This window comes from Melanerpes formicivorus, unplaced genomic scaffold, assembly GCF_026170545.1.
Source record: "Melanerpes formicivorus ecotype bairdi unplaced genomic scaffold, bMelFor1.0.p_v2 SCAF_83, whole genome shotgun sequence".
NCBI lineage: Eukaryota > Metazoa > Chordata > Aves > Piciformes > Picidae > Melanerpes > Melanerpes formicivorus.
Window position 1 is genome coordinate 483,858 of NW_027142435.1, and position 21,268 is coordinate 505,125.

The 21,268-nt window shown below is 64.9% G+C and overlaps 1 protein-coding gene across 2 annotated transcripts; it reads left to right on the forward strand.

Moving 5' to 3' along the window:
- Positions 1–747: 747 nt before the first annotated feature.
- PIK3R2 (phosphoinositide-3-kinase regulatory subunit 2) lies at positions 748–21,245 on the forward strand. 2 transcript variants are annotated; one of them, XM_068164845.1, is made up of 16 exons: positions 748–837; positions 7,461–8,165; positions 11,323–11,415; positions 11,896–11,958; positions 12,629–12,760; positions 12,924–13,125; positions 13,414–13,499; positions 13,778–13,880; positions 13,984–14,082; positions 14,187–14,367; positions 14,578–14,703; positions 14,956–15,098; positions 15,273–15,449; positions 16,538–16,609; positions 16,991–17,161; positions 18,153–21,245. In XM_068164845.1, the coding sequence occupies exons 2-16, from the start codon at positions 7,826–7,828 to the stop codon at positions 18,343–18,345; spliced, it is 2,181 nt and encodes a 726-aa protein (XP_068020946.1). In that variant the 5' UTR covers positions 748–837; positions 7,461–7,825; the 3' UTR covers positions 18,346–21,245. The 2 variants fall into 2 exon arrangements, with proteins under 2 accessions (XP_068020946.1, XP_068020947.1); XM_068164846.1 differs by lacking the exon at positions 748–837 and adding an exon at positions 4,465–4,693.
- Positions 21,246–21,268: the final 23 nt, after the last annotated feature.

Here is a 21,268-nt window from a genome sequence, read left to right on the forward strand (position 1 = left end):
GGATGTGATTCGGCACTGCCAGCACCGGAGCGTGGCTGGGCAGGGAGTGCCCGTGGGGTGGGTGATGGTGAGGGGGTAAATGGGCGCTGGTGGTGCTGGAATGGCCAGGGAAACGTGACTCTGCCCAGGGCACTGAGCCTGGCTCCATCCCGGGCCTGGATTGTGGGTGCCCAATGCAGTACCTGGTGCAGTGCCCAGTGTCTGCAGTACCCACTGCCCACTGCAGTGCCCTGTTCTCTATGCAGTGACCACTGCAGTGCTCTCTACCCTGTGTGGTGCTCAGTGCAGCACCCACTGCCTAATGCAGTACCTGGTGTTCAAAGCACCCATTGTCTAATGTGGTACCCTCTGCAGTGCCCCATGCTCGGTGCAGTCCTGATGCCCAGTGCAGGGGCCAGTGCGATGACCTAGGACCCGAAGCTCGGTGCAGTGTTCAGTGCTGTGCTCCATGCGCTGCGCCGTCCCCAGTGCAGTTCTCAGCGCACCGCCCCGGTGCCCGGTGCCCTCCAGCTCCCGCCCGGTGCCAGATCTGCGGTCGCGCCAGCCGCGAGGGGGCGCGCCCGCGCTCTCCTGCAGCGCCGATTGGCGCCGGCGGCCCCTCGATTCTTTCCGTAACGACTCGGGCGAGGGGCGTGGTCCCGATCGTGGCCGGCAGCCGGGGAAGGGGCGGGGCCTGCGTATCTTCGGGGAGGTTCGTTCCTCTCCGGTATCATTCGGGTATTTCCGGGGCGGGTTCGGGCCGTTCCGGCGGCGTTCGGGCCCTTTCCCAGGCTGCCGCTGGGTTGGGAAGCAGGAACGGGCAGGAGCGGAGCGGCGGCGGATGGGGCCGGAGCAGAGGTGGGCCGGGGGGCCAGGGCCAGGGGAGAGGGAGGCCGAGAGGGGATCCAGACCCGGGCCCAGGGCTGGGTGGGCCGGCGCCGGGGTCCGCGGTGCGGGGGCCAAACTCAGCGGGAGGCGCCGCGGGGGCCCTGGGGGCGAGCTCTTCACCCGGTCCCCGGCCCGAGCCCCAGCCTCCTTCCCCGGGCTTGGCACCGGCGCTGTCCTTGTCGCCTTCCTGCTGGTGTCAGGGCAGGGTCACCTCCCCCCTGGGCCGTGCCACCCCTGGACTAGCCCTCTCCCCCCTCGCCCCGAAGTGCCAGGGCAGGACCTCGTGCCAGAGCCGTGTGCCCCCCGCTGCGGTGCCAGGACTGTCCCTGTGGCCTTCCTGTGCCGCGGTTGTGCCACTCGGCACGCCCCCGGCTATCTCTGTGCCTGGCAGTGCCAGCACGGAGATCCCTATTCCATTACCCCTGCAGTGGTACCAGCGCGAGGACCTCTCCTCCTTGGCAGGGTGCAGCCCCCATTGCTGGGGGTCCTGGGCGCCCTGTCTGGGTGGCAGAGCTGGAGAAAGGCGAGCTGCCAGCGCTGCACGGCCCCAGCCTGGGCTGAGGGCTTGGCCCTACTGCTGTGCTCCTCTACTCAGCTGCACCTCCAGAGCCGAGGGTCCTTATTCAATGGGAAATCAAACCTGGGGGCAAACCTCTCTAAAATAAGGGCTGTGAGGGCTGCAAAGAGCTGAAGTGGCTCCAGCGCTGTGCCCGTCAGCACTGACCCAGCAGAGGAAGGCTGCTTGTCCTCCCCAGGAGTGCCTGGCTTCTGTTTCCCCAGCAGCTCTTGGAGCCACTGGGGAACTGGCCCTGTGACTTTCTCTGTGAGAGCAGAGAATGGAGACAGCTGAGTAAATATAGCCTAAATCACTGCTTTCCTGGCCATTCCCCTGCCCTCCCCTAGCATGCAAAGGGCTGGTGTGTCCCCGAGGCTGGGCTGGCCTCTGCTCCAGTCATCGACTCTTCCATGATGTGGGAAAGTCCAAGCCATGGTTTGGTTTCTTTGGTGACTCTCTGGTGATCCTGCTTCCCTCTGCCCATGTGGTTCACAGCGAGGCTTTGGTCCTCCTAAAGCTGATGGCTGCCCCAGAGTCCCAGTGTTTAACTCACTGGAACAAGGCTCTCAGCGGGCAGGAGAATCCTCTCTGCCCGCAGTTGGGTCTCCCTGGACAAAAGCTCTGGGCTGGAAGAGAAGCCACAGCTCAGCTGGAATGTGGCAAGGAGCAGGGTGGTTTGTGGAGCCAGTTTGGAGCTGTGTCAGCGCCGGCGCTGGGCTTGGAGTGCTGGGTGTGTTTACAATGAAAAAAAGAGTATTTATAATATGGAGGGCTCTTAATTCCTCTGGGAATGGCTGGAGCCACGGCTTGGAGCTAAAGCAACTGAGTAATGGAAGATAAAACGTCGAGAGAGGAAGGGGCAGTGGATTTCCCAGGTCGGAAGGTCTTGCCTCTCCCAGCCAGAGCCTCGGTGGGGCTGGGCTGGTAACGTGGTTGCTTCTCACCTTGTTGGCTGCTTCATGTCCTTGCTGCACCGTGCAGGGCTGCTAACAAATGGTCATAAATCCCCAGTCCCCCGGGAATGTGACTGTAAGCAGATAAGTTAGCAAGAGCAGCTGGATTTATTGGTCCTTTTTTTCCATGTACTTGGTTTTAGAGCTGTCATTTTTGAGGGAAGGAGCCAAAAATACAGCGCCTGGATTTATTTCTGAGAAAAATCCCTAAACTCAGCCCCATGACTGCTCCTAAAATGGAAGCAGTGTGTTCTTGCTGCATGGGGGTTGGTGTAAAGGGAGCTGGAGTGAAATGGTGCTGCTGTAGGGTGCTTACTCCATCTCTGCTCAGTGCTGCCATGTGAAAGGCTTTGGCCAAGTCGAATGGAGGAGGACAAAGCTCCTGGGATGGGTGAGACAGGGCAGGCTTTAACCGAAGCAAGGAGGATGTCAGGAGAAGCCTCTGGACAGTATGAGAAGTCTTGGAGTAAATCTCATTGCTTGAGGCACTGTGGCTGTCCAGCCTTGGAGGAGGCTGGAGACCTCTGACAGGTGAGGGAGGGTTTGTGAAGCTCCTTGAGGTCCCTGCTGACCACAGCATTTAATTCATCAGGGAAACGTTTCAGGTACTCCTTCACATCCTCAGGCTTCACTGAATGAAGCAAAATATTAAATGAAACTCAGACCTGAGCAGTGAATACTGCTTGTCCCCATCCGGGATGCTGCCACTGCCCTGGCTCTGCCTGGGCAGCACTTCCTGCTAAGAGGTGAAGGTGGCATCGGCTGCCCCACGCCTCTGTGATGTGGTCACTCTTGGGACACCAAGCCCAGCATGGCCACGGCTCTCCACGTAACTCACCTCCCCTGCTGCTTTTCCCCCTCTGGAGGGCAACACCAACTGGCTTGGCAGTGCCGTGGCCGTCCCAGCCTGGCAGCGCGAGCCGCTGGCGCGGTTCCGGCTCTGCCTGCTCCTCCAGCTGCTTCCCCGGGGGCAGCTCATGGAGCAGGTCCAGCTCTGCTTCCCGCCCACGCCAGCTCCCTGCGGGCTCACCCAGCTCCTTCGTGGCACTGCCACCTCCACCGTTGCCTCGCTGCTGCTTCAAGCCTTGTGCAGTCCTCACCCAGGCTCCTTGGCAGGGCTGGGAGCTGCCCTGGAGAGCAGGGACTCTGCCCTGCCCTGTCCTCACCCCCCTGCCCCAGTGCCGCTCCGTGGTTCAGGTTCTTGTGGGCACAGCATGACCCATGGCGTGCTTGGTGCTGCCTGGTGGGTACCCCCTGGAGGAGACAGCGGCAGGGTGGGCTGTAGGGGCTGGTTCATGGATGGGTTCTGTCTGCTGCCCTGGCTCAGAGGCGGTGTCGCAGCTGCTGTCACGACAGGGTGCCGGGCTGGCACACGGTCGCTGCGTCGCCCTCTTCCCTGTGCTCCTGCTGAAGGAGAAGTTTGCCCTCCCTGCTTGCCACCCCTTAGGGCAGCGTTTTACAGCTCAGAGCTCGCCTCGGTGGGGTTCTGCTCGCTGGGGATCTGCTGGAACTTGAAGGGCTGCCTGGATTGCTGTCAGCAGATTCTGCTAAATATTCTTCTGTGCTCTTTCGCCTCGCTGGAGGCAGAGCAGCGCTTGGGCTCGCTCCGAGTCGAGCTGCACTTTGAACTGCCTTTGGAACTGGGTTAAAAAGCACAGGAACCACATTTAAAACGTTAAGATGCTTTTATTTATGTGCTGGGCACGCACAAAAGGCCTGGCAATGTGCTTTTTGTTTCAAACTGATGTTTCAAACAAAGCGAGTATTGACAGCGGCTCATGAATCGCCGGATTGTCTCTGGGTGCTCAGATAGATTTACCGAAGGTATTTCCATGTCTGATGCTTGGGATTTTCGGAGCAGCCCCAGCAAGTGCTGGCCAGCACGGACACACGAGGCTCCTCTCCGAGAGCCGCAGCAAACCTGGAGCCTGGCCCAGCCGAAATCTTTTGGCAAGCTGCTGCTGCTCTCCTGCGCACGCAGAGCCCTGGCTCGGGGTGCTCCCAGCCGACAGGCTCCTGCCTGTCCCGGGCTCTGCTTCCCGACCTCCCCTTCCCTCTCAGGAGCTGCTGGGGGCTCGCGAGTTCCTCTGCCTTTGGCCAGCGGCTGGCAGGGGCTCAGGACGCTCCTGACCCGCGGCTGCCGTCCCACACACGCGGCCCAGCCTGGGGAGCTGCCGCCTGGCTCGGTGGCACTCGGAGGACAAGTGTGCCCCTTGGAACGGACAGCACCGGTCTCAGCCAGGTGGATTTGGGGTTCTCGGGGTGCCCGCAGTGCTGGGCACTCGATCCCCGTGTGGGCTGAGCGTGCAGAAGGCAGGTGAGGCTGTGCCAGGGCCAGGCTGGCTCCAGGTCCTCTGTGCTTTTTCATGTGCCCAGTGACCGCTGGTGGCACGGATCTGTGTCCCCAGCGCAGGGCAGAGGTTGGAAGGCGCTGGCGGAGCCGCGTGGTGCGGCAGAAGCTGCGGGACCTGCTCCCTGGGCCAGGCTGCTCCCGGGCTCTGCGCTTCCCACCCTGCACCCAGCTCTGATTTGAAAAGCCACGGAACGAGTTTGCCAGGGCTGAGTTCTGTCCTGGAGCTGCCTCGGCTGCGCCGGCTGGGATCTGCAGCTGGAAGCAGGGGAGGTGCCTGCAGGGGAAGGGCGACCCCGCCGGCTCCGAGCTGCGCTGCCCCGGGGTGCGCCGTGGGGTCTCCGGGAGGAGCGGCAGCTGCCGGCGCCTTCCCCAGCGGGCAGCGGCTGCTCCGGCCCCTGGCAGTGCCGCTGGCGCTGCTGATCCAGCTGCACCAAACCCTGCGAGGCAGCGCTCAGAGGGTGAGGGGCAGGCAGCCAGCCTGGCCATAAATCTCTCTTTATGCTCTGGATTATGAAGTAATTTTTTCCTGGCTGGGGACAGTTGGCCTGGGGAAGCACAGGCACTGCTGTGGGCACTGCTGTGGGCACTGCTGTGGGCTCTGCCGTGGGCTCTGCCGTGGGCACTGCTGTGGGCTCTGCTGTGGGCTCTGCTGTGGGCACTGCTGTGGGCTCTGCTGTGGGCACTGCTGTGAGCTCTGCTGTGGGCACTGCTGTGGGCACTGCTGTGGGCTCTGCTGTGGGCACTGCTGTGGGCACTGCTGTGGGCTCTGCTGTGGGCACTGCTGTGAGCTCTGCTGTGAGCTCTGCTGTGGGCACTGCTGTGGGCTCTGCTGTGGGCACTGCTGTGAGCTCTGCTGTGGGCACTGCTGTGGGCTCTGCTGTGGGCTCTGCTGTGGGCTCTGCTGTGGGCACTGCTGTAGGCACTGCTGTGAGCTCTGCTGTGGGCACTGCTGTGGGCACTGCTGTAGGCACTGCTGTGGGCACTGCTGTGGGCTCTGCTGTGGGCACTGCTGTGGGCTCCCTGCAGCTTGCCAGCACAGCCTGGTGGGGGCTGTGCTGGGATGTACTGCTTCTCCTGCAAACATTCCCAGGCCCCAGGGGCTCTACATGTGTCCTGCAGCCTGGTGGTGCTCCTAGAGCTGCACAGCAGCTCTCCAGTGACCCAGAAAAGGCTCAGTCCTGTGCCCTGCCCACTAGAGCCTGGATGCAAGTGTCTTAGCTTCCTGAGGGCAGTTCCTGCTTGCTTGTGGCCAAGCTGAGATGCTTGCCTGAGCTCGGGCCCTGGCTGCTGTGTAGGCTTCATCTGCCATGGCTTCTTTGTGCCCTTTTGTGTCAGGGGAAGCAGCTGGCAGTGTGGTGCTGGGTTGGGGCGGTGAAGCTGGCTCCTCTCGGGGCCCTCTCACCGACCCCAGGCTTTCTGGTAGCACGTGCAGGAGGGAAGAGAGGCTTGGAGCTGGTGGGAACTGTGCTGTGTGGCTGGCCTGGAAGGGCTCTTTTGAAATGCTGCAGATCCCAGCTTGGTGCCTCTCCAGCGGTCGGAGCAGCCTTGGCGCTGTGCCGTGACCCCGCTGGGAAGGGTGCCCTGGCTGCCTCTGCCTCCTCTCCTCCCTCTGCAGAGGCTCCTGCCGAGCGCCTTCCTGCTCTCTAATAGTTTTCAGATGGGACACGAGAGTTTGAGCTGCATTTGGTGGTTTCTGGGCCAAAAGAGCTCAAGCCGTTGCGAGGCTCTGCAGCGTTCCAGCAGGCTTGGGGTGAAGCTGGAAGGCTGAGCTCTGCCTGCCCCAGTGCAGGTCCAGCCCTTCACTGGGGGAGCTGGGAGGACTGGGATTTGCCTGCAGGAGGTACAAAACTGGCCTGTGCAGCCAGGAGGAGATGGGAAAGGAGGACATGGCTGGCTGGTGGGAATGCCCCAGCCCAGCCATCCCCTCCCCAGCATGTTCCAACCCGGGCTGGTGCTCTGGTGGATTTCTGGGCAGGGCAGGCCCTGCGTTCCTCAGCTCCTCGCCAAATAGCTGAAAGGCAGCAAGCAGCTCTAAGGAGACTCATTTTAACTCCTCTCACCTCCTTCTCTGCACAAAGAGCCTGTGCCTGCACTTGATGCTGCTGCTGCTTTTGAAAGGTTCAAAAATTTGCTTTGCTCAGAGCCAGGCTTTGAAGTGCTGCTCTGTGGGAATGGCAAAGCATTTCCAAAGCCTCTCATTGAAAGCTTGGTTAACCTCCATCTGTGGGCAGCTACCTTCAGCAGATGCCTTTGTGGGGGATTGCACTGGGAGATGTGAAGGTGAACTGTGAAATTGAATTGATTGAACAAGAAAAAGGTTAAATCTGTTTGTTTTGCTCCTATTCAGGGCCTCCAGCTGGTGCTTGCAGGGTCACCCTTTGCTGTGTGTGAAGGTTCCTGCATAAAGGCTGTTTTGTCCCACTTGTTGCCTTCTTGTTTGCATAAGTGCTGCGAGGAGGCTGAGCTGCAGAGGCAGGAGTGAAGCTCTTTGGGATGCAGGGCTGGGGCCTGGCCGTGGCAGAGAGCAGTTGACATTCCTGTTCCAGCTGCTGCCTTCTCTGAGGCTTTTGGGGGTAACTGGTACTGGAGTGTCCGGGATGGGTCCAGGGCTCAGCCTCAGCAGGTAGCAGGAGGGAAAGGAGTCCTGCCTCACTCAGCTGCTCGGAGTTCGGGTGGTGCTGTCTCAGGAGGCTGTGCCTGCTGTGCACTGACAGCTTCTCTGCCTCTGCAGGTGCTGGGGAGGAAGACGAAGCTGCTCGGGGTGGGGAGCCCACTCTGCCTTTGCCCTCTGGACTGCAAACCCCCTCCTTTCCCGGTGGAGCAGCCCCTGATCTCCTGTTTCCTCGCTGCATGCCCGCTCACCAGTGCTGGATTATGTTTGTCTCCTTCTCCCTGTGCTCCATCATTTGGCTGAATCGTGGTTTCAAGCTAAGGAAAAGGGGCTGCACCTAAGCGCGCCGGGGACCCCGACCGGGCTCCTGGGGGGCTGCTTCCTGCAGAGACGTTCAGGCAGCTGATGGGGGAGAGCTGCCTCTGAGATCCCTCCTTTTCCACCCAAAGCCTGCTGCTCTGCCCGCAGCGCCCGCTCCCGCGGCCATGGGCAGCACCGACGGGTTCCAGTACCGCGCGCTCTACCCCTACCGCAAGGAGCGCGAGGAGGACATTGACCTGCAGCCCGGGGACATCCTGGTGGTCAGCAAGGGGGCCCTGCAGGCCCTGGGCTTCAAGGATGGGGACGAGCAGACCCCCAACCAGATTGGGTGGATCCTGGGTGTCAACGAGCGGACCAAGCAGAAGGGAGACTTTCCTGGCACCTACGTGGAGTACGTGGGGCCTGTGAAGATCTCCGTCCCCTCCCACCGGCCCCGGGTGCAGAGACCTCTGCCCGCGACGCCCGGGGCCACCGGGGGCCGGCCGCAGGAGGCCCTGGAGCAAGGTAAGCCCTGCTGGGTGCCCCTGGCAGAGCTCTTCTGCCCTGTGACACGTGGGGCATGTGGGTGGCTTCGAGGCCGGGGTGAAGCCCCTGGCTGGGCAGCCCTGGCTCAGCCCCAGGCTGGAGGCCGTGGCTCAGGCGTGCTCCTGGCTGACTGCTCTCCGCACATTGTTCCTCCAGCTGCTCAGCAGAGCTGCTTGGGACGAGCCTTGGCCCACTCCTCCCTCCCCAAGATCCTTCTCCCTCCCTGGCCTGTGCCCAGCCAGGATCCTTGTGTTTCTTGGTCCTCCTCCCTGTTCCCCTGAGGGCTTTGCCTCGCTCTCTCCCTTTTGGAATAAGTCCTGACCTCTCCCAACCAACCTCCCTGACTGTGCCTCTGAAGTGCCCGGGGCACTGCTCCCTGCCAAGAGCCGCTCAGCCCCGCTGAGACACACAATTACTTGTCTCTGGGCAAGAGGAGAAAAGTCAGGGTCTAAAAGAGTACTTCTGAGAACCGGAGCTAATTGCTTGTCTGTCTGGCACCCGTCCCTGCCACGCATCATGGGGCTCTGGCTGGGGCTGGGCAGCCACCCTCGGGCAGGGCAGGGGCATTCTGCACCTGCAGCTGCCTCCCAGCTGGCACTGGGCTTGGCACAGACCTACTCCAGGAGCTGGGAGAGCTGCTGTGCCACAGTGCTGCCCCTAAAGCTGTGGCAGCTGCCCTTGCTTGTGTTCTTTTGCTTGCAGGCACATAAATCCAGGCTCAGCAGCCCTTGGGTGCCCTGAGATGGCAAAGAGCGGTGATAGCCACAGCTGGCCTGCCCATGCCTTGCAGAAGACCTTGTGCTGGTGCACATGGGTCAGCAGCAGGAGCTGGAGGGCATCTGAGCACACTCTGGGCTGGCAGTTCTGTGCCCTCCCTGCCCCACTCTGCCTGGGAGCTGCAGCTGCCCCATCAGATGCTTCTAGCTGCGTGAAACATCTCTGGGGGCTTGAGGAGTGGGAGGGAGCCCCTGCCTCCGAAGCCAGGGTGGTGGGGCTGGTGCAGCGCCCTGCAGCTGCCTCCTGTGCTGGGAGCCAGAGGGGCGGCCCCAGGAAACGTCTCCAGAGGGTGGGAATGGGGCCGGGCGCGTCTGGGTTGGCAGCAGAGCTGCTGACCTGAGTCATCCCCTCACGGCTGCCGTTCCAAGAGAGCTCCTCCTGGGACATGCTCTGTGCTGGAAGTGCTGGTCCTGCCCGCCCCCCGCCCGCATCGCGCCCCCCGCCCGCATCGCGCCCCCCGCCCGCATCCAGCTCTGTGCTCCCTCGGGGGCTGTATGCCTTCGCAAGCTCTCTCCTCCTCCTCTCCTCAAGCTGGGTTTGGTCAAAGCTGCTGCTCGGTGCAGGGGCAGAGAGCTCTGGGATGTGGAGGAAATGTGCCAGAGCTCCTGGCACGCAGGAGAGATGTGGCTGGGAAAGAGCCCAACAGCCATCCTGCCCGGGGGTGGAGCAGGGCACACGAGGGGGTGCCTGTCCCCAGTGGGTGCATTCCCACAGCCAGGGCCTGCAGCATGGCAGTGCCAGTGCCCGTGGCCGTCTCCCTGCCGGGCTGCTGGTGGGAGACGCTTTTGCAGCAGGGAAGCTGCGCCGCGGCCACGCCTGTGGGATGCCGCTGGGAGGTGCAGGGACGGGTCCTGCCTGCCCCATGGAGCTCCCCGCCGCTGCTTCCCGGCTCCTGCCCTCGGCCGCTCGGGCTCCCCGGGCTCGCCAGTGTCGCACACGGGGCAGGGCCAGCGCCAGGGCTGCCGGGGAGCAGGGCTGGCCCCGCGAAGCGCCGGGGCCCTGCGCCCGCCGCCGCGGGATTTACGAGCTGCCGGTGCTCGCCTTCCGCCGCCAGCGCCAGCGGAAAGTGCGGCCGGGAAGCATTTCCGCAGCGCCGCGGCCGTGCTGGGAGCTGCCTTGTTCATGGCAGCCTGCGGAGCCGCTGGCCGCGGCGCAGCTGCGGGAGCTGCCTGCTGAAGCAGCACATTCCCGGCCGGGACACGTGGGCAGCGCCGGTGTTTGCTCTGCCTTCGGCCCTTCCCCAGGGTCAAGCTCGGAGCTGCCAGGCTGGCAGCTCGCCCGCAGCCTCTCCACCCCAACCGGCACCGCGCTGGGCCCCTTCCCGTGCCCAGGGGCTCTCTCTGGTGGGGGATTGCCCCCACCCCGGCAGCACAAGCCCTTACAGCGCCGCTGGGTGCCTGCTGCGCTGCTCCCCTCCCCGCGGGGCCGTGGTGCAGGCCTGGCCGGGTGCGGTCTCGGCTGAGTCCCGCGGTGAGACCACCGCAGGCGAGCTGGGGGCAGAGCCCTGGCGGCAGAGCTGTTGTGCAAGGGGCAGCAGCCTCTTGGCTCTGTGTCCCCACGTGCTGGGTGTCCTTGCTGACCCTGGGCTGCCCAAGGCCTGCCTGGGGCTGCTGCCCAGCCCAGAGGAGCCTCCTGCCCCGGATGGTGCTCAGCTGGAAGCGAGGCAGAGCCTGGCACCGCTCATCCTTCGGCAGACTTCCCACTGGCAGCTGCCCTGCCAGGCCTGTGTGCCCTGAGCCCAGTGTGTGGCACCCCTTGGGCACAGGGGAAGGGGTCACCAGAGCCAGGAACTTGAGACCTTCTGGAACTGATCCTGAAGGTGTGCACCCCCCAGGACCGAGGGCACCTCAGTCCCATGCCATGGACTATCTGTGCCCAGTAGCAGCTTGTGGAGGCTGTGGGCTCACAGGGAGGGGAGCAGGGTCTGGTTTCCTGGGGCAGGAATGTGCTGACACAGCATTCTCTGCTCCGTGGCTGCAGGAATCACAGGGCCCTGCTCCCCCACAGCCCCTCTGCTGGGCAGGGCCCAAACCTCACCTGAGCTCCAGGAGCTCTGAGAACTCCACACTGCCTGCCTGGGGTCCCACAGCCCCAGGGGGACAGGCTCTGCCTCCTGGGCTCCTAGGGAGCTGTAGGGATCCCACTGTGCACAGCCCATCAGGGGTCAGAGCTAGGCTTGGCTCAGCCATGCTGGTTTCTGGGCCAGATCACAGGTTGCTCACAGCCTCTGTGCCACGTGTGTGTCAAGCCAGGGATTTCCTCAGGGGTGGGAGCAGCTGCCCTGGTGCAGCTCCACCGTTGAGCATCTGCTGGGGGCTGAGCTGAGGGTGACCTCTTCTCTCCCCTCCTCCTCTCCCAGGGGCTCCTCTCCTGGACTTGCAGGAGCAGTTCTCCCCCCCTGAGATTGCACCACCGCTGCTGGTGAAGCTGGTGGAAGCTATTGAAAAGAAAGGTAAGGGAGGCTGCTGAGCTCTGAGGGGCTGGCACCCCCAAAGCCCCCCAGTGAGGGCAGAGCAGGGAGGCAGCTGTTTGTGAAGGCTGTTGGCATTGGACTGAGCTGCATGGGACATGCAGGGGACAGCTGCCTGCACAAGGGGAGGTCCCCCTGCCCCTCTCTGGTTTAAGCCACTGCTCCCCAGAGCTGGGCTTGGCCCCACAGCGGCCCAGGGGGAGGGTGCTGGGTCTGCACAAGGGACACCTACACAGCCCAGGGGGGTACTGGGCCTTGGGAAGTGTTTCCATCCCAAATCTGTGCCACGGAGGGGCCACGGGGCCACAGAACTGTGTCCTGGGGGCAAGGGGGGCTGCGGGAGGTTGGCTTGGGCACCATCCAGGTGCAGTGCTGCAGGTGTGGGGCTGGCACCAAAAGGGTGCACCCATGGGGGGCAGGGGGCCTGGGGCTGGAGCTAACGGCAGCCCCTGGCTTTGGCAGGGCTGGACAGTGAGATGCTGTACAGGACATCTGGCTGCGAGCTGCGGCAGGCGCTCAGAACCGGTGAGGACCGGCGGGGCCAGGCGGGAGGGGGCCAGAGCCAGCAGCCACCCAGCCAGGCCGGCCCTGGCAGCTCCTGGCACCCTGCCCAGGGGGCTGGGCCGCCCCGGCACGTCCCCGGCCTGGGGGGGTGGATGGGGCAGGGGAAGCTGTGCTGAGGAGGCAAGGGGGTGGCCATGTGGGGGCTCCCAGGGACCCTCTCTGCTTGTCTCCTGATTCTGTTCTCTTTGGGGCCTGTGCGCTGTCCCCACAGCCCACACCTGGGGTGGGATGGGCTAGGGTGGGATGGTTTGAGGGAGACCTTCCAGCCGAGCTCAGTGTGGCACTTGTCAGCCTGTGCTTGCTTCTGACAGCAGCAGGGAAGGAAATCTCTCACCCCAGCCATGCATGCCCGGGATTCCTGTGGCAGAGCTCAGGGCAAAGGCTGTGGGCACCCAAAATGGCCTTGCCCCCTGCCTGGGTTCCCAGAGCTGGCTCATTTCTGGGGTGCATGCAGGCACCTCCAGGCTTCCTCTGTCACATGGGCTGCTTGGCTGCCCGAGGGCTGCTGTGCCCCATCACAGCTGCCTGGGTGGTGTGCTGTGGTCTCTGGGATGGGTGCTGGCAGCACTGGAGTTGCCACTGGGTGCCCAGTGCTGTGCCCATCACCCATGGGAGCTGTGTGCCCTGGCAGATTGGACCTTGGGTGACCTGGAGCCTTTTGATGTGCACTCCCTGGGCGAGGCACTGCGAGGCTACCTGCAGGACCTGCCCTCCCCTGTGGTGCCAGTGTCGGTGCATGGAGATGTCCTTCGTGTCCTGCAGGGTAAGAGCTGCCCCTGGCCAGGCTTGGGAGCGGGTGGTGGGTGGCACAGACACGTTTGGGCACGCCCGTGGGGTCTGCTGCTGGCACCGCTCCCGGACCGTGGGGCAGCTGGAGCTGGAGGGCAGTGCTGCTGTCCCAGCCCTGTGCCCTGCTCTGTCCCCAGAGGTGTCCCAGCCCGAGAACTGCCGGCAGCAGCTGCTGCTGGCCCTGGAGTCGCCTGCGGTGCCGCTGCAGAACTCTCTCACCCTGCAGTTCCTGCTGCGGCATCTGAGGAAGGTGTTGCAGCAGGCAGAGAGCAACAGCCTCCACCCTCGGGCCCTGGCAGAGATCTTCGGGCCCCTGCTCCTGCGGCTGCCCGGCGCCAGGTACGTGAGGCCGCAGGGCGCCGGCCGGGCACCGGCCGCTGTGCCCTGCCAGGGCAGGGAGCCTGGCCCCTGGCAGCAGCACTGCCCGCGGCCCCTGCCCGCTGCACCGGGGGTTAACCTGCTGCCAGCACAGGGAGCAGGGACTGGGAGGCAGGGCCGAGCTTCGGTGTTAGCCTGAGATGAGGCAGCTGGGTTGGACCAGCTCACCCTGCCTGCCCCTTTGCCTGGGGGGCACATGGGAGCGGTGCCAAGTTCCCCCCACAGCTGCTGGCTTCTCTCACCCCGCAGCCCAGAGCTGAGCCCTGACTTCTCTGTCCTGTTCCTGGAGATGCTTCTGCAGACAAAGGAGTTGGAGCCAGAGCAGTTGCCTCCAGGTACTGAGGTGACCCTTCCTTGGGTCTGGCGGTGGTGGCTGTGGGTGTGGAATCTCTGCCCCCGTGAGCAGCTCCTGAGGGCTCCTCTGCAGCCCTGCTGTGCCTGGAGGCCGGCCCAGGCTGTTCACCTCTAGATGTGCCTGGAGCAGCTCCCGGCAGCCCGACAACCAAAGGGGCTTCCCAGGGCAGGCGCTGCAGGGAAGAGGACCCAGTGCTCCAAGGGGTTGCCTTTGGGAGGCTGGGACTTGGGCTCACCCTGCTTCACCCTTCTCTTGCAGCCTTGCCTCCCAAGCCGCCCAAGCCGAAGCCCTGCGCCAGCCTGGCCAACGGGAGCAGCGTGCCCCTGCAGGATGCCGAGTGGTACTGGGGGGACATTTCCCGGTAAGGGGGACAGGAGGCTGCTGGCCCTGGTGCTCTGACCATCCAGTTACGCAGAGGAGCTCTGGCCGTGCCTCCCAGGACGTGACAGTTGTGTTCCTGACAGGGAGGAGGTGAACGAGAAGCTCCGGGACACGCCGGACGGCACCTTCCTGGTGCGCGACGCCTCCAGCAAGATCCAGGGCGAGTACACGCTGACGCTCAGGTGGGCACGAGGGCCCCCACGGCTCCTGGCTGCCTGGACACCCAGCTGCCAGGCTGGGGTGGGGTGCTGGGGGGTGCTGAGTGCCCTCTGCCTGCCCGCTGCAGGAAGGGAGGCAACAACAAGCTGATCAAGATCTTCCACCGTGAGGGCAAGTATGGCTTCTCGGAGCCCCTCACCTTCGGCTCTGTCGTGGAGCTCATCACACACTACCGGCATGAGTCGCTGGCACAGTACAATGCCAAGCTGGACACCAGGCTGCTCTACCCCATCTCCAAGTACCAGCAGGTGAGGGCTGTGCCTCAGGGCTGTGGCTGTCACGCAGCTTGAGCCAGGGGCATTTATCTCTGGCCCTTTGGTACGCAGCCATCTCCCACCCTCCCCTCTGGGGGTAGCAGGCACCCTGCAGGGCTGGGATCTTGCATGGGACCATCTGCATGGCTTGGGGAGCTGCTGTGGGGCAGGAGCAGGTCTTGATTGAGGCTGTGCTCATGGCAGGACCAAGTGGTGAAAGAGGACAGCGTGGAGGCCGTGGGGGAGCAGCTGAAGGTCTATCACCAGCAGTACCAGGACAAGAGCTGGGAGTACGACCTGCTGTACGAGGAGTACACACGCACCTCCCAGGTACGGGGCACCAGCGGGCCCTGGGCACGGGGGGCTGCACTGCTGTGCCCAGAGGAGAGCAGAAACCAGGCACCTTCTGCCCTCTTCGTCTTCTTGTGGGCTTCAGAGGCTTCCCAGAGAATAGGCTTCCAAGAGGGAGATGTGTTGGCTGCAGCAAGGACAGCTCTGTTTGGGGAGGGGGCAGGGCGGGATGTGAATGAGCAGAGACCTGCCCCAAGCCTCCCCCTCCGCTCCCCCTCCTTCCCTCCCCAGGAGCTGCAGATGAAGAGGACAGCGATCGAGGCCTTCAACGAGACCATCAAGATCTTCGAGGAGCAGTGCCAGACACAGGAGAAGTGCAGCAAGGAGTACATCGAGCGCTTCCGGCGCGAGGGCAACGAGAAGGAGGTGCAGCGGTGAGCGGTGGCCACCTGCCCTGGCTGGGGACGAGCTCAGGGGCCGGGGGCATCGCCCCGCCCCGGGGCCCAGGCCCGCGCGGTCCTCCCAGCAGGCTGCCGTGGGCCAGAGCTGGCAGGAGGCCTTCTCCCCGGCTCTGGCTCACAGCCTGACCCTCCCCTGCTTCGCCCCAGGATCCTGATGAACTCGGAGAAGCTGAAGTCTCGCATCACGGAGATCCACGACAGCAAGATGAAGCTGGAGCAGGACCTGAAGAAGCAGGCCTCGGAGAACAGGGAGATCGACAAGCGCATGAACAGCCTCAAGCCAGACCTGATGCAGCTGCGCAAGCTGCGGGACCAGTACTTGGTGTACGTGGAGGGGGCCCTGCCGCCCCCAGCCTGCCCTGCAGCCGCCCCCAGCCCGGCCTGCAGCCGCCCCCAGCCTGCCCTGCAGCCGCCCCCAGCCTGCCCTGCAGCCGCCCCCAGCCTGCCCTGCAGCTGCCCCCAGCCTGCTCTACAGCCGCCCCAGCCCGGCCTGCAGCCGCCCCCAGCCTGCCCTGCAGCCGCCCCCAGCCTGCCCTGCAGCTGCCCCCAGCCTGCTCTACAGCCGCCCCCAGCCTGCCCTACAGCCGCCCCCAGCCTGCCCTGCAGCTGCCCCCAGCCCCACCTGCAGCCACCCCCAGCCTGCTCTACAGCCGCCCCCAGCCTGCCCTGCAGCCGCCCCCAGCCTGCCCTGCAGCCGCCCCCAGCCTGCCCTACAGCCGCCCCCAGCCCTGCCTGCAGCCACCCAGCTGGCCCCCCCGGGATGCTGGGGCTTGCTGGACCTACTCCTGGCTGCTGGGTGGAGGAGCCTGTGGCACTGGGCTCCGGGGCACAGTGGTGCCTCAGAGGGGACAGCTGCTGCCCTCTGCTGATGGCTATGCCAGCGGTGCCCAAGCTCCGCTTCCCCAGGGGTGTTGGTTGACAGCTGGCTTAATGTGAGCCAGCAGTGTGCCCAGGTGGCCAAGAAGGGAAACAGCATCCTGGCTTGATCAGCAGTAACGTGGCCAGCGGGAGTGGGAAAGTGATTGTGCTCTGGAGCAGCTGAGGGACCTGGGGTTGTTCAGCTTGGGGAAAGGAGGCTGAGGGGAGACCTCAGTGCTCTCTACAGCTCCCTGAGAGGAGGCTGGAGCCAGCTGGGGGTTGGTCTCTTCTCCCAAGGAGCAAGTGATGGGACAGAAAGAACAGCCAGGGGAGGTTTGGGTTGGACGTTGGGAAGAGTTTCTTCCCTGCAAGGGTTGTTCCCTCTGGACCAGGCTGCCCAGGGTAGTGGTGGAGTCCCCATCCCTGGATGCATTTAAGGACCTGTAGATGCGGTGCTGAGGTTTAGGGGTGAGCTGGCAGTGCTGGGTTAATGGTTGGACTGGGGGTCTGAAAAGCCTCTTCTAACCCAGATGTCTCTGTGATTGATTCCCCAGGTGGCTGACCCAGAAGGGAGCTCGGCAGAAGAAAATCAACGAGTGGCTGGGCATCAAGAACGAGACAGAAGAGTGAGTGGCTCTGGGGGGTGGGAGGCTGTAGGGGCACAGCCCAAAGAGGGAGACTCAAACCAGAGAGAAGGGAGAGATTTGTTATGCTGAGCATGGCGAGAGCCTGGCCCAGCTTGCCTAGAGAGGGAGCTGCTCCCTGGCACCATCCCAGGCCAGGCTGTGTGGGGCTCTGAGCAACCTGCTCCGGTTGGGGATGTCCCTGCTGAGTGCTGGGGGTTGCGCCAGAGCAGCTTAAGGATCACTTCCCGTCCAAACCCGTCTGGGATCCTACCAGGACAACTTCCCTGGCAGCAGGGGTGGCAGCACCAGCAGTGGGAGGGGAGGTGGAGGTGCCACACACCCACGGCAAGAGGCTCTGAGCCTGCCTGTGCCCACCTGCAGCCAGTACTCCATGATGGACGACGAGGAGGAGCTGCCCCACCACGAGGAGCGGACCTGGTACGTGGGGAAGATCAACAGGCTGCAGGCTGAGGAGATGCTGTGCGGCAAGCGGGACGGCACCTTCCTGATCCGGGAGAGCAGCCAGAAGGGTTGCTACGCCTGCTCCGTGGTGTGAGTGTGCCCGCTGCCCCCGCTGCCCCCCGCTGCCCTCTACTGCCCCCCGCTGCCCCCCGCTGCCCCCGCTGCCCCCTGCTGCCCCCGCTGCCCCCCGCTGCCCCCGCTGCCCCCGCTGCCCCCTGCTGCCCCCTCTGCCCCCTGCTGCCCCCCGCTGCCCTCTACTGCCCCCGCTGCCCCCGCTGCCCCCGCTGCCCCCTGCTGCCCCGCTGCCCTCTACTGCCCCCCGCTGCCCCCCGCTGCCCCCGCTGCCCTCTACTGCCCCCCGCTGCCCCCGCTGCCCCTGCTGCCCCCCGCTGCCCTCTACTGCCCCCCGCTGCCCCCTGCTGCCCTCTACTGCCCCTGCTGCCCCCCGCTGCCCCCTCTGCCCCCGCTGCCCTCTACTGCCCCCGCTGCCCTCTACTGCCCCCCGCTGCCCCCGCTGCCCCCGCTGCCCCCTGCTGCCCCCTCTGCCCCCCGCTGCCCTCTACTGCCCCCTGCTGCCCTCTACTGCCCCCACTGCCCTCTACTGCCCCCTCTGCCCCCCGCTGCCCCCTCTGCCCCCGCTGCCCCCGCTGCCCCCTGCTGCCCCCTCTGCCCCCCGCTGCCCTCTACTGCCCCCTGCTGCCCTCTACTGCCCCCACTGCCCTCTACTGCCCCCTGCTGCCCCCGCTGCCCCCCTCTGCCCCCGCTGCCCCCTGCTGCCCACTGCCCCCCCTCTGCCCCCCGCTGCCCTCTACTGCCCCCGCTGCCCCCTACTGCCCCCCGCTGCCCCCTACTGCCCCCCGCTGCCCTCTACTGCCCCCGCTGCCCCCTGCTGCCCCCACTGCCCCCTGCTGCCCACTGCCCCTCTCCCCCAGGCGCTGGGGGCTGCTGGAGGCAGCAGGGGACAGCCTGGGCCTGCCTCAGCTCTCTCCTCCTGCGGCGGCCAGGTGCCTCTTGGGGCTGCTTTGGTGCCCCCCGGTTGTGCCCGGCCTGGCACCGAGCCCCTGCTGTGCTGTGCCCTCAGGGTGGATGGCGACACCAAGCACTGCGTCATCTACAAGACGGCGACGGGCTACGGCTTCGCGGAGCCCTACAACCTCTACGCCTCGCTGAAGGACCTGGTGCTGCACTACAAGCACACCTCCCTGGTGCAGCACAACGACTCCCTCAACGTCACCCTGGCACACCCGGTCCGCTCCCAGCCGCCGGCCAGATGAGCAGCCCTGCACAGCACCGCTGCCGCCGGCTCCTCCCCAGGGCACTGCTTTCTGGCTCTGGACTCTTGCACCCTGTATAGTTGAGTCTCTGTGCTCCTGCCCCTCCAGAGCCTCTGAGATGTCTGTGGCCGTTCCTGATGTCCCTGTTGGTCAGTAGCTGAGGACCTGTGTTGGCTGATGGGACACACACACAAAGAGCTGGGCTGTTGGTTCCCAGTGGGCTCCAGCCTCCAGGAGGTGGGATCCAGCTGTGATTGGATTGCTGGGGGTGAGCACAGCCCCCTCCCCTTCCCCGAAGAGCAGGTCAGGTCCTCTCCTTGCTGTCAGGTCACCCCCTTGGCACCACTGAGCTACCTTCCAAGCTCCTCGGCGCTGCGGCCTTGTCCCTGCCCGGCCAAGCGGCCACGGGCCAGGAGTTCCCTGCCTGGGTGCCAGAGGAGGCAGAGGAGGAGGCTCCCTGTGCCCCCCACTCTCGCTTCCCCTGGTGACCCTGCAGCAGTGGCTGGTACGAGGGGCGCTGCTTCCCCGTGCAGACTGTGTTAGGGAGGAAAGACTCCGCCCTCCCCGGGGCCTCCCTGCTGAGGGCTCCACACCCTGCTGTGCCCAACCTCACCCTGCTGTTCCCTGCTGCCACCTCTGAGCGTTGCTGTCTGGGGAGGGAGGATCCAGCTAGTGGGGAATCCTCACCTTGATCTTGCCAGCTAAGCTGTGAACTCTGTGCTGGTGCCCACTGCTTTTGCCAGCAGAGCCATGGGGTGCTCAGCTGGGTGGTGGCTCTGCCACCGTGCCCTGGCACAGCCAGCGGCAGCTCTGTCGACATAGTTCCTCTGCTCAGCTCCTTCCAGCACTGCTGCTTGCTGGCTGCCCACTCCCACACTAGGCAGCAGCTGAAGCAGGAGGGGACTGGAGGCTGCTGCACACCACAAGCCCCACATGAAATGAAGGAGCTGCCCGCAGCTGGGCCGGGGGTGCTGGCCAGGGCTGCTGGGCCGGGGGCCTCAGTCACACGGCTGGGGGGGTAGGACGTGGAGCTGTGCAGAGCTCTGATCCTGGGCACCGGATGGGGGTGGGCAGGGACAGCTGGGGGCTGCTGCAGCACTGCCCCTCGGGGCTGCCTGGCACTTGCTGGGTCTTGAGTTCAAAGGGTGACAGAAGTGGCTGGGCCTGGGCTGAGGGCCGAGGGCCGAGGCCATGGTGGTTGCTTGGCTCTCCTCTGCCTGCCTGGCTGAAGCAGGCAGTAGCTGCCCTCCGGGCCTGCAGGAGGCTCGGGCTGCTGGGTGCTGGGACTTGGCTGCAGCTTTTGTGGTGACCCAGCCTGGGCCAGAGCTGCAGGGTGCTGTGTGCTCACTGTCTGCATCCTGTCCTCCAGCAGGGACCACGCTGTCCCTCCCCTGGCCCTGCTCCTCACCTCGCTCCCAGCTGCTGCCCAGATCCCTTTGGAGCTGGGGGTGCTGGAGCAAAGGCCTCACTCCCTGCTGCTGGGGCAGCTCTGGCACTCGTGCAGGCTCTGCTCCCTGCCTCCTGTGCCCCCTCCAGGCCCTGGCATTTGGCTCTGGGTTGTTGATGTTTGGTGCTCCGGGGATGGGGGCAGTGATGCCACCCCTGACCCACAGCTTGGTACCCAAGTGGCATGGAGGGGGCAGGCGAGGGGCTGGGGGAGCTGTGGGGTGCACAGCCTGGGAGAGGCCAGGTTTGGCTTTGGGCTCCCTCAGGAAGAGCTGTTGGATAACTAAGGGAATACTTTGAGTCGGGCAGGGTGGCCCAGTGCTCATAGACCTCTCTGGAGGCCTCTTGGGGTCTGTGGGGTGGCTTGGGGCACCGTGCCAACACCCCAAAGCTTTCTGCCAGGCTCCTGCCCCACTCACAGTGGCACTGTTTCAGCCTAGGGGCTCTACTGGTCCTTCATTGCCCCTGTGCTGCCAGCCTGTCCCTGCACCATGGGGCAGGCTGCAGGAGGGCAAGGTCCTCCTGCTGCTCCCCCCACAGGGTCCACAGCCCCCCAGCACCCCACCAGTGTGAACCTGGGGTGGGGGCTTGCTCCCAGCTCATGCCAGGCCCTGCCAAGCACCTGGGAGAGCCTCAGCTTCAAGCCCCCTCTTGCTGCTGTGCCAGGTGCTCAGCCCAGCCCTGGCTCCAGCTTCTCTGGACGCTGTTTTTTGTACTTCCTGCCCCATGCTGCCCCTTGCCCAGCCCCAGCCTCCTCTTCCCCAGGAGCATGAGCACAAGGGGTCCTGCTCAGCGCTCTGCACCTTCCAGCACTGCCGTCCCTGCCCCCCAGCCCCCATGGCGGTGACGCCCCCGGCCCTGACCCGCCCCTGCGGGGCTCTGTGCACGATCTGTGTACACCGAGGAGGAAAATGCCCCCCAGGGGCTGCCTTGCCCTGAGGGTGCTTGGCTCGGCTCCCTGACCGCAGCCTTCCCTTCCCTGCCTGGCATCAGCTCTAGTTGTGATTTGTCCTTCGGTGCTTCTGCCGCTCGCCGCCGCCTCCAGCCCTCGAGGCCCTGGGCTGTGCTTCGCTGCTTGTGTCCCCGGCCCGCGTCCCCCGAACCCATCCACAGCCCCTCCCCCCAGGCTGCTCCTGCTCCCAGGGGGTACAGCTCGGCTCCTGTCCCACCCCGGGGGTCCCCGCGAGGGCTCCGGTGGCGCTCGGAGGGGCCGCGGGGGCGCCCCGGAGGCTTTGGTTCCGTTGTAGGTTTTGCAATAATCGATAAGCTGCCACCTGAGCTGTCCCCCCCCGGCCGCTCGCCCCCCCGCTCTTTCTGTTGGTGTTTGCTGATGTACGCCCCCGGTGTCGCTCCCGTGCCAGGGGGTTGGTTTTTGTACGGTACTTCGGAAAACCACAAAAAAATAGGAAAGAAAGGAATAAACAAATTCCCTGAGGGGCTGGAGCCTGCTGCCGGCGCGGCGGGGGCGGGAGGGCGT

What these genes read in the sequence shown, in the direction of transcription:
- PIK3R2 (XM_068164845.1), top strand. Translation starts at nt 7,826, where the DNA reads ATGGGCAGCACCGACGGGTTCCAGTACCGCGCGCTCTACCCCTACCGC. An exon ending in GGAAGCTATTGAAAAGAAAG is followed by an intron (nt 11,416 to 11,895) that starts GTAAGGGAGGCT and finishes TGGCTTTGGCAG; the next exon opens with GGCTGGACAGTGAGATGCTG. An exon ending in TGTCCTTCGTGTCCTGCAGG is followed by an intron (nt 12,761 to 12,923) that starts GTAAGAGCTGCC and finishes CTCTGTCCCCAG; the next exon opens with AGGTGTCCCAGCCCGAGAAC.